Genomic DNA, 12,279 nt, shown 5'->3' with positions numbered 1-12,279 from the left:
GTTGTGGCGTAGAAACTATTTATTTTCGTGGCTGGAAAAATTGATGAAAAGAGGCGCTGGTTCGATGGATGTTCAGTGCGGTTGGGGTGCCTCTAAATGCAAAGTGGTCTGCAACAGCCGGAATTGGGGCTATAGATCGTCGTGAAGATTCTGTAATCTCCACCAATGATTTAAAGAAGGAAGTCATACGAATCTTAGGGTTTCTTTTGGTTACACCACCTCCATGCATGAATTTTCTTCTCTGATTCATGGTTATTCTCAAGTGGGTTGAAAAAGCATTCAGAATGAGGAAGTTGGTACCTTGCTAGTGTCATGCAGATTCTCCCCCTCTCCAACTTTTCCCCGGTTTTTTGGATGGAGTGCAGCGTGCAGCTGCAATAGCAGCTGGTAACCTTGTGGGATTCGGTGGGAATGGATCACACAACCTTCCTGATTGTTACACCTTAGTGGAAAGGGTTGGACCAAACGAGCTATCCTCCTGGGTTGTAAAAATGATATGTACATACACACACATGAAAGTTTGTTAAAATGGAGAACATGTCTTACCAGTGTTACTTGGGAGCGGGAGTGAAAATGGGTGCGGGAGCGACATTTTCAAAAGCTCCCAGTTTGGGAGCGAATCCCGGAGCGTTTTTTATATAATCTATATATATATATATATTTTTTATTTATTTATTTTTTTTTATTTTTAATTTTTTAATATTTTGATACATATATGTCAACAAAAACATGTAGAATTATGAATTAGATATAAAAAACATAAAAAAACATAGATTGAACCACATAACAACAATCATCTAGAAGTTTAATCTTCATCAACCACGTCCACAAGTTAGTAACATAGTAACATACAACAGATTGAGTCTCGTGATTTATCAATCTTAAAGTTTCAAGCTTTCAAAATTCAATATATATCATTTATCATCATTGATCACCAAAGTTGTACTTGTAAGCTAAGTGTAACCATTACAACAAATAATATCTAACATGAAATGAAATGTTATAAAATGAAATGAAACAACTTTCAACTTTCATGAAGCATCATATTCATAATTCATTACTAATGAGTTATAATTATAACTTCAAACTTAAATTATCATATATTGTTTAAAAAAATATCATAATAAATATGAAAGAGTCAATAGTTATAAAAACTACTAGAAACTAGAAAAGACAAGTAAATCTATTATCTATTGCTCATGCTTGGGCCTCTTGCCACCACGAGAAATGTCTATTTTTTTAGTCTTGTTGGAAAATCAGGATCTTTGTCATTAATATCACCCTCTAAACATTAATATCCAGAGGTATCTTTGTCATTACCTCTGTATCTGTATAGGGATCTTTGTCATTAATATCACCCTCTAAGCATTAACATAATATAGAAAAAGCATATCATGTCTAAGTCAAGATTTTGTTTGAGTGATGCGTACATTTTTAGGAGGGTCATGATAGAGGAGTTCGACAACCAATGTCACTAACATCAAGGTACATAGAGGGATTGGTGCTCTTGATTAAATATGAGTTCCATACCCTAATACATGACAAAATTCAATGGAAACATTGCAATCCTGAAATCCTGAAAAACTGATAAGTCTGCTGGATTTTGAATGAAATCTAAAATTCTACTTTCTCCATATGAAATCCAATGAGGTCAGAACCACTCTCAAACATCCTGAGTCATTTCATGGTAATGTTAAAAATTTAAGTAAAATGATGAAAATGAAGATTAAGGAGAATGTTAAAAATTTAAGTAAAAGGATGAAAATGAAGATTAAGGAGAATGTCACTATTTTTAAACATTACCATGAATCGCATATCAATACTAGGGCCATAGGCTTGATCATTAAGTGCCCCACTCAAAACTTATTTGTTTTTTTGAAAAAAAATTGCATTTGGAACATCACTGCAAAAAAAATTGCAAAAAAGGCTAAACGCTCCTGAAAATGATCCCGAAAAGGCAGGGAGCATTTTTTTTTATAGGGAGCGCGCTCCCGACCCACTCTTGAGTCGCTCCCGCCCGGAGCGCGGATTGGGAGCGGGATCGGGGGGCGGGGCGCTCCCCTGCAACACTGTGTCTAACTGTGAATGAAACTTGTCTCCTTTTTGTTTTGTGGATTTCTTATTTTTTATTATTGATTACTGAAGATAAATGCTCTTTTGGTAATTTACTTGTTGAAGTGCATTGTATTAAAGTTGAAAATTAATCTATTACCTTGAAAATCATGCTGAAAAATGTTGTTCTGCTGAAACAAAATTATTGGTCTAAATTTCCATATGACAGTGCTCTTGCATGATAAATTTCAGGATAAACCAGATGCCGGAATCATGGATGAAACAGCTTATGCAAAGGACAATTGCAAAGGGTCAAACTGTAGATGACCTGTTGAGGAGAAGTGCTGGAATACCAGCTGCATTTATTGCACTTTTCCTTGCTGAGCCAGAAGGCACACCCAAGAAGCTTCTTCCTTCAGCATTGAGGTGGCTCATTGATATTGCAAAGTCCTTTTTGTTGAAATCAGGTGCTCTTAGTGGAAGTCGTTTTCTGGAAAATGATATTCTAAGCTTGGATGAGGAAAGCAAATTACTGACTCTAGCGCCTGTACCTTTTCTATTTCCATCAGACACTAGATGTATGGAGGTTGATGGATCCAAATCACTGTCTAAACAACGAGATGAAGGTGTGGTACCCACAGTACATGCATTTAATGTCCTGAAAGTTGCTTTCCATGACACAAACCTGTCAACAGATACTTCAGGCTTCTGTGCAGAGGCACTTATAACGGCAATACTTTCATTCTCTTGTCATTATTGGGAGGTTCGAAACAGTGCCACTCTTGCCTTCACTGCTTTGGTCCATCGTATGATTGGGTTTCTAAATGTGCACAAACGAGAATCAGCACGGCGTGCCATGACTGGGTTTGAATTCTTCCACAGGTACATCGTCTTATATTCTAACAAGCTGGAGTGAGGAAACTCTTTGGATCAGAAAAAATTACTAGTGTAGCTCAGATAATTTGAAGTTTGACTGCTTTAAATATATTATATGAGGAATGTTTATAGTATGTGTTAGGGACATGCTTTCGAAGGTACTGCTGAAATTCCGAACCACCCATCAGAAGTGTCTGATAATCATGTTTAATAGCAAACCAGGGGCATCTAGGTTCTTTGTGTTTCAACTGATTCTCTTCTTCCATAGCTTATTATAACCATTTGAGTTTCTATGTTTTATATGTTCAGGACTCTAGCTTTGCTATCTAATCTACTACACTTTGCCACCCGAATTATTTTTACTTTTATATATTTATTCTTCTGTAATTTGTTGCATATTTTGTCTAGCATTGGGTATACTCATTTGAAATTTGTCTGCTTTAAATACATTATAATTTATATGAGGAATATTTTATTGTTTATAGCATGTGTTAGGGAAATGCTTTTGAAGGTACTGCTACAATTCCGAACCACCCATCATAAGTAACCGATAATCCCGATTAAGAGCAAACCGAGGGCATATAGGTTCTTTACTTTTCTAATGATTCTCTTCCTCCACAGCTTATTATAATAATTTGAGGTTCCATGCTTTATATGTTGAGGACTCTAGCTTGCTATCTAATCTACTACAGTGTGCCCACCTAGGTTTATATAGTCTAATATAGTGTACCACCTGGAAACCTAGAACTTATAAGTCCTTTATCTTTCAACTGGTTCTCTTCTTCCACAGCTTATTATAATGATTTTAGTTTCGATGTTTTATATATTCAGGACTCTCGCTTGCTATCTAATCTACTACAGTTTGCCACCTGAATTATTCTTATTTTTATATATTTATTGCTCTGTACCTTGTTGCATATTTTTTCTAGCATTGGATGAAGATATTCATTTCTTTTGTTTTTCATAGGTACCCTACATTGCACCCTTTCCTTCTAGAAGAATTACTTTGTGCAACGGAACAATTAGAAGAAAGTGTTTCTCAATCTTGGAGTGGCAGTAATTTGGGGAAAAGTTTGCATCCAAGCTTAGGTGCTGTTCTGATCATCCTGTCACGATTCAAGCCTTCTACTATCAGCAGTGGAAGTGAAGATTGGTTGAATCCTTCTGCATTTATGCCTTATGTTAGAAGGTGTGCAACACAGCGCAATTTGAAAGTTCGAATACTTGCATCAAAAGCTTTAGCACCTTTAGTATGCAGCGAAAATTTGTTGAAATTATTGCTTGACATTGCCAGTGGATTGCCCAGAGCAGGTAGTCAAACAACTAACAATGAGGTAGTGAATTCTGCCCCAAGGGCTCTTGCAAGGTTTGACAATGTAAATCCTTCCTGTAGGGCTTCTGTTTCATTCAATGCCATTCATGGAATACTTTTGCAAATGGATTCTCTTCTGAGTACAAACTGCATGATTATACCAGATGTGGCTGAGAAACATCAAATTGTCAGTGCATTACTTCCCATGCTTCAAAGCTGCTCATGGCTTGGTAGTGTTAAACTATGTTCCTGCCCCATGGTCATTAGTGTATATTTGAAGGTTTTAGAGGACTTACTTAAGATTGAAGAAACATGTCCTTCAGGCAGTCATGTCAGCACTATCCAAAATATGTTGATATATCTTAGCTCTGAATGTTTAGATGCTTCTGTGGGGTGCAAAACAGAGGTTTTTGATTGCACAAGAACAGATCTGCGTCAGAAGGCAGCTGCTTTCTATTTGAATGCAATGCTGCCAATACATCCAATGCAATATATGGAAGGCTCAAGAATAGGTTTTGATATGCTGCTATCAATGCTGGATTCATCCAACAAGTGTGAAGATTCTGAAAGGTTCCTTGAAAGACTGAAAGGATGCTTATCTGATTCTACATACGAAGTCAGGTTGGTTTCATTTAAGTCACTTAAGAAGTTGCTTAAATCTCTAGAATCAGAGAAAGACAACAGTAGATTTGGCACTTCTATTGGTAAAATCTATCAGTGGCTCCAGATTAATTTGCAACCCATGCTGATAGAGTGCTTAGAACTGGAGAAAAATCCTAATTGTCTTCGCAGCATTCTGCAAGTCTTTTTCCTTTATAATTCGCTTGATTATCTCAATTCCAGCAGTTTGGTAGGTGAGGATAAATTTTTTTTTCGCTGGGCTGATTACCAAGCAGTCTTGAATCTCTGGTGTAAGTTGGTCACACTTCAGGGAACTTCACGGCATGGAAAGACACAAGAAACGTTGATATGCTGCTTGGGAGTCTGTATTAAGCGACTCAAAAAATTCATTAGATACTTGATGTTGTCAGATTTTCAATATCATGAAGCAAACAACTATCCAGATCTTGATATCAAGATTGAGAAGTCAGAATGGTGGAAAACTACCTATCAATGCATCCATACCTGGATTGCTCTCATCAAGAAATATAGCAATCCATGTGAATCTGTACACATGAGAAAGGCAACAGCGGAGGGTATCATAGCCTCTGGTCTCCTGGAAGAGGTTAGTTGGATTGGCTCAAAAATTTCCAATGGAGAAGCCCTCATTAAGATGACAAATATGGGAGATCATGAGGAACTAGACTTGTATGCCAGAGCCATACTTGATACATGGTTCACATGTATTAAACTAATGGAGGATGAAGATGTTAACCTCAGACAAAAACTTGCTGTTGCCTTGGTACGTTCAATGAGTTCCAGTCCATGCAAGAGCACTGTGAAGAATGTTGTGCCCACCCAAGTTGAAAGAGTGCTGGAGCTGTGCTTTGATTTTCTAACTGACAGCTTTAGTCAGTGGCTAGTGTACTTTGATTATCTTGCATATTGGGTACTTGGGTCAGAAGTTGATTCCATATTTATGACAAGAAATGGGGACTTGGTTCGCCGTTTATTTGATAAAGAACTTGATAACCATCATGAAGAAAGACTTCTGATTTCTCAGCTTTGTTGTTTGCATCTACAGAAGCAACTTAGTGCTCAAGTTTTGAAAGCTGAATTTGAAGGTACCAAAATCAGTTTTGCAACTAATTTAGATCAAGATACCCATTTCAACTACCGGGAAGAGATTAAAGTATATATGCATACATGGAGGATGAAATTTTTGTCTAAAACTATTTTATTTGCAAAACATTGTAACAAATTGGAGAGCAGCTTGAGTTGGGTTGGTGGCATAGTTAATCATCAAGATATCTTCAAGATTCTATATCCTTGTCTTCTGGGGCTTTATGTCTTTGCACTTCATCCCCTTGGGAAGGAATATAAGGACTTGTCTCAAAGGTTTTCTGAGGAGCTGTCATCCAGGCTGACTGAATTAACTAAATGGATGGATCCGTTGCTTTCAAATCCACTTATCTCAAACCTTTATATAATGCTACTTCAAGCATATGAGAACCAGTTTACCATTGACCTACGGTCCAAGGATCTACAAAGTTCGAAAGGAGCTTCCTGGTCTCAGGATTTTGATCCATATTTTCTTGTGAAATAAAGAGTCTCCTTCGTGCAAGTCTGTTTTCCTATGGTCAGTAATAAACATTTAAATTATATTCATTCCATGATACTCCTTTTTGACCTAAACTCAATCATATTGTATTTATATGTATCTTTCTGGTGGCAGAATTCTTGCAGTTGGTTAATGTTGATGGATCTTGATCTCAGCCATTTTTGAATGGTGCCTTTGCCAATCTCCTGGATGAGCATTTCTTGTAGCAGCTCCACATCCACAATTTTGAAATTTGAACGATTGAACAGAAAAGGAGTAGGATGACAGATAGCTACCTTTTGGTGGCAACTGAAGCAACTGAACAAATATTTGTTTATAGCAGAAGCATTGAAGAGAAGGCATTTATGCCTTTCTGTTATTTTTGCCCTGTTGTGGGAATGGCAAAACTTAGGAAATGGAATCTTGTTGATCATTGTATTAAGTGATGCTTTTAATGGCTGTGCACTGTGCATTTTAAAGTATGCCATCAAAACAGTTTCGAGGTCTAGAATTTGAAGTTTGTCATTTGTTCTGCAAATAGGCGGGCACTCCAAAAGGAGGTGGAAGATTGGAATGGCTATTTGGTACCTGCATGTTCTATGAAGTTTCTGCTTGGATTATCATGTAACATATGGCACCTTATTCTGTCATTTACTGAGTAATTTTTAGCATTGGAATGTCCAAAGATTTCAGGGAGCTTGACCCCTTATGCTCTGGAGTATATTGGAAAATGAAACGTGATATGTTCGAGGGAACCCATTTCTGTACGGCACATTTTTTGGTAACTGAGTTTTACTCTGCATTAAATTAGAAAATATGAGGGTTTCTTTTTTCAGATGCTAAAATTGATGACTTGAACAAACTCTTTTGTAAAAGAGTTGAATATAAGAGAACATTCACATCCTCTTTAGACATTCTCTGCTGCATGTCCATTTATGTATGTCTCTGTAGAATACAGAGAAATTATTGTCAATGTTGGAGACCCATACACTAGATATTTTTGAAGATGCCTTAAAGTTGCTTTAGGCATGCCAAACTATGTTGTTCAACTTGATAGAAAATAAGTGTAGTTTTGAAGCTGTCTCAAGTACTTAATGTGGGGATTAACGAGTTCCATTCATCATGCCAGTCCGCCATTTTTAATTTTGTAAGAAAAATGTCATATTTTTGTGCTATCAGAAGCAAGATGCTCTATAGCCTGGGTGGAGATGTTCAACATTTGTGTGTTTATGTGAATCACTAAAAAAATGAAAAGAAAAATGAACATATTTCCCGAAATAAAAGGAAAGAGTTGACTTAATATTACCATCTTTAAACAACTATATACATTAGCATAGATACATATTAAGCTTGGATATATTGTGCATTTGAAATGATCAGATAACATGGGGGTCTGTATCTTAAGTGTTTTGATTCCTATTGGCTGGGGTTAAGATGAATCTATGCTAGGTTATGCTACATTTGTGTTTTTGATAATGCCATTGTCGGAAAGGTAACTGCAGTACTGTAGCTTATCTAGACACTCAAATGAAAACAACATTCTGACATGATTTATACTGGATAACTTGTTACAGGTTTGGGTATACTAGCATGAAAATGGGTTCAGTAGTGGAAAGATGGTTTATTTTTCTGTAGTCCGCAAACCTGGGGCCTGAAAGAAAGTTTATTTTTCTTGATTTGTCAGACTTGTAGTTTATTTTCTTGAGTTGACATACCTAGGCCTCAAATGTGACTCAATGTTTATCAGTACCCAGTCCCACGCTTTGGCTGATCATGAATTTTTATTTCCATGTTTTTGCTGATTGCTATTTTGTGGATAACAGTCCTGGTGACCAGGGGGGCACCGGCACACTCCAAATCACCCTCTCTAGAAGGGTACAACCGACCAACTCAAGAGAGGGTGAGTGGTAAAATCCGTGAAGAGAGAGGGTTGGTTCTATCTATGAAGACATTGGTTCATTATTGGACAAGTTAATACTTATATTGGCCTGGGTGATACATCCAGCAAGATAAAGTATGTCAGTGTTTTTTCTGTTTCCTATAAAAGGTCTGTTATTCATGGTATCGGGTACTACGACACTATCTTGCGGCAAAAACCCAGGAGATAATCCTTTTGGTACTGATTCATGCTAATAATTTGAAGCTAGCAAACAAATTATGGGGTGCAGGCTTATTGCACGTCACATATAATCCATCTTGCCAGTGTAAATATGAAATCATGTGCAGGCTTACTGCATGTCACATTGAATAAATCATCTATTAACAACTGATACTGAACCAATTTTCATGTTTTGCCTCGGAGTCCTTACTATCACATAATTGTCTGTTGCCCTTGTCATTAATAGAAAGGTTGGGATTTGTAAGGAGCTGCACTTGGAACAATATTCTAACATGTGGACAATAAATAAAAGTGTGCAGTGATCCCTTTGTATGTAGCATTGTACAAATCTAATTAAAAAGCACAGGCATCTCTCTATCAAGAGGGGAAACCAGTGAATTGGAAACGGGGGAATGAAAATATCACTGCAATGGAATTGCTTACCCTGACGTGGAAAACATATGCAAAACCTACAATACTGAGGTAAACATTAAGCATGATAGTCATATTGATCAATTTTGATAAGGAAGTTTCAAAGAGATCCACAATACATCTGGATGTTTCAGCATATGCATGAAAATCAACCAGTACTAAAAAGTTAAAAACATGACAAATGTGCGGCAATTGTACATGAAAACCATGGACCACTACTAAAAACATGATGTTGTGACAACTTGTACATGAAAATAATGGACCTTGATGTACACTAGTCAATGTTCTATAGGAAGAAAATAAGGCTAACAGATGAGAAATGTGATTTTTCCAAGCTAGTGATTAAGTTCAGAAACTAAGGCTAACAGATGAGAAATTTGATTTTTGAAAGCTAGTGAATAAGTTCAGAAAATAAGGTTAAAAGATGAGAAATTAGATTCCTCTAAGCTAGTAATTAAGTTTACATTTAATAAATGTCAATACTTTGTAGCTTTAGTAACTTGGAGTGTAAGTTAGGGACTTCATTAATATTTATAAAATAAAAAATCATAATAATTAAATTTAAGGGAAAATGTGTTGGAAATACTGAGAGGGGAGTGAATTAGTATTTTGTTATTTTTAACAAAATTTCACTTAATCTTGAAATTGAATTCACATCACATAATTAATCATCCACAATGTCTGAACACAAAGATTACAATGCAAATCAAAATTTGAAAAAGAAATACTTGAAAACAATATTTGATTTATTACAATCTCTTGTGAGGACACCAATCTTTTGTAAACACCAACTTACAGTGATTGCAGACTCCAGCGTGAACTCAGTGTTCAATACACCAGAACATGGATTTCAAATCAGGCATGAACTGAATCTTTGAATAACAAAACTCAAACTTAAAACTCTACATTCAAATAGTAGAACTTGACCCTTGAAACTTGACCTTCAAACAATAGAACTTGTCCCTTGAAACTCAACCTTCAAACAACAGTTCTTTTCCCCTAAAACTCAGTTTTGAAAAATAGACCTCAAACATACCAAAAACCCTTTGCAAGAACAATACCAAAAACCCTTCAAAAGGTGTCCCAAAACCCTTCGACAGAAAGCTACTTCAACTCAGCTTCACTTCACTTCTTCTTAGTTAATGAGGTATGAACTTCGGAGCAACTCCTTCATGACTTTAAACACAACAAATTTTTGAGTTGAATGGTTAGAAATGCTTCTTCTCATGCCTATTTATAGTACATTTGGATTCTGGGGTAGGGCCAACTTGTCCACTAGCTAAGCTGATTGGTGCAACTAGCATAATGTATAATGAATATTAAAAAAATCATTTCTCCTCAATTGATGAGTTAAAAGGTGCGTCATATACCATTGGAAAGGTCCCAGAATAAGCTTTCTAACCTTATATCTTATGCTCCCATTTGAGCTAGGTAATTGGAGTAATAATTCTTTCAAAGATAGGACATCCAAATGGGGTCTGCTTGTTCTTTGGCTGGGCCATCTTGATAAAATATTTCATATCTCATTTCTATGGAATTAGAGGAAGTGCCATACACTGTTGGAAAGATATCAGAATATGCTATTTGACTATGTAAGTTCCTCTTTCATTTGGACAACCTTTGACATTAATAACAACACTTTTCAACAGGCTCCCCCTTTGTTATTGATGACAACACTGTTAATTTTAGGTATGTTCTATGCTGATAGTAAATTTACTTCAATTTTTCATATTAACTCAATATCAATTCCAGATTAGCAATCACATTTAACATGATAGTAAAATGCCAATAGAACATAAACATAAATCGCAGAAGACAAGCCAAGACAAGAGGACACAAGATGTGACACTAGCCAGGGACAAACCCTAATGTGGGGAAACCCTTGATCAATTCTTCTTATATGTTCTTCAATAGTTCAGCAGAGAGAGAGATAGTATGTATACATCAGAAGTCAACATTTTGACTTGTCATAATAAGAGCAGAGATCTTCTCTAAGAAGATGACACATGAGGTAGCTGATCCAGACACAGGTGATTCCATCACCTTGTTGTACCTATCACTGTGCTGCACCATCATACCATGTCCATCATCATTGTGTTGCACCATGCTGCACCATCATACCATGTCCATCATCATTGTGTTGCACCATGCTGCGCCATCACTGAGCTGTACCTCATCATGCTATACCCAACATGCTGCTCTTCATCATCACACTGCACTATGCATCACTGTGCTACACCACTGTCACTAAGCTGCTCTCATCACTATGCTACTCCCATCACTGAGCAGTACCGCATCATCATGTTGTACTCATCATCAAGCTGCAATGCATCGTGTCACTGCTATACATCCATGCCTATCATCACCATGTTGTACCATTGTGCTACACCATACTGTGCCATGCTTCCCCCATCCTTGCTGTCACCTATATGTTGCACCACTATCATTGTGCACTATGCATCACCATTCATCATGCTGCACTAATCATTGTTGCAACCAAACATGCTGTCTCTAACACCATGTTGCATCCAACAAACACTCATCCATGCTTGTTGTAATATATATCATTATGTTGCACATACAACATCTAATATGCTGCAACCTATTTACACTTATCAGCCTTAGCTGCTTGCTATGGTTGCAGCCTAGCAAAGCAGCTAGGCTATGGTTGTTTAGGATTCTTTCATATTTAGGCAGTGGAGAGCTTCTCTAGGACAATAACCAAGTCCTTTCACAGTCCTCCTTAACTGCCTCTAACAACCCTCCTAAATCTAACAGTCCTCCTAATGGACTGCGTTAAGGGCACCAACATGACACAAGACTGTGGTTAGGAGCACAATAGGACAACTGATATAGTCCTCTATTTTGGTGACTGTAACCTTCTCTTTTACTACGGCTAGGGCAGACATCATACTGCAGATTAGGTTGTTAAGTTTAGGTATGTTCTATGCTAGAGCAATTTATTTAAATTTTCATGGTTAGCAATCACATCAACATTACAATAAACTGCAGATAGAACATAAATATAAAATCGCAGAAGGCAAGCCAAGGCAAGAGGACACAAGATATGGCGTGAGCCAGGGAAAAACCCCACAATGTGTGGGGAAAACCTTTGATCAAATCTTCTTTTATCTTCAAAGTTCAGCAGAGAAAGAGAGAGAGTACATTTACAACATAAGTCAACATTTTGACTTGTCTAGATCTGAGCATAGATAATCTCCTATAACGATGAGATCAGTTGAAGACATTTTGCTTCAACTGATCCTCCAAGGTGACAAGTTCACCTATCGTAGTGCTGCGTCTAGGTCC

The 12,279-nt window shown here is 36.9% G+C and overlaps 1 protein-coding gene across 1 annotated transcript in view; it reads left to right on the top strand.

Moving 5' to 3' along the window:
• The window catches only part of LOC149167456 (thyroid adenoma-associated-like protein), a 142,911-nt gene extending 135,557 nt beyond the window's left edge, over positions 1–7,354 (top strand). The window contains 4 exon segments of the mRNA XM_089432996.1: positions 2,305–2,519; positions 2,622–2,934; positions 3,896–6,479; positions 6,576–7,354. Of these exon segments, the coding sequence (XP_089289122.1) occupies positions 2,305–2,519; positions 2,622–2,934; positions 3,896–6,446 (3,079 nt within the window). The 3' untranslated portion in view covers positions 6,447–6,479; positions 6,576–7,354.
• The last annotated feature ends 4,925 nt before the right edge of the window (positions 7,355–12,279 follow it).

This window comes from Pinus tabuliformis, chromosome 5_1 (assembly GCF_031772625.1).
Source record: "Pinus tabuliformis cultivar Carrire ecotype Pingquan chromosome 5_1, CPIR1, whole genome shotgun sequence".
Taxonomy (NCBI): domain Eukaryota; kingdom Viridiplantae; phylum Streptophyta; class Pinopsida; order Pinales; family Pinaceae; genus Pinus; species Pinus tabuliformis.
The sequence above is the reverse complement of the archived record's forward strand: the minus strand, read 5'-3'. Positions and strand labels throughout refer to the sequence as shown.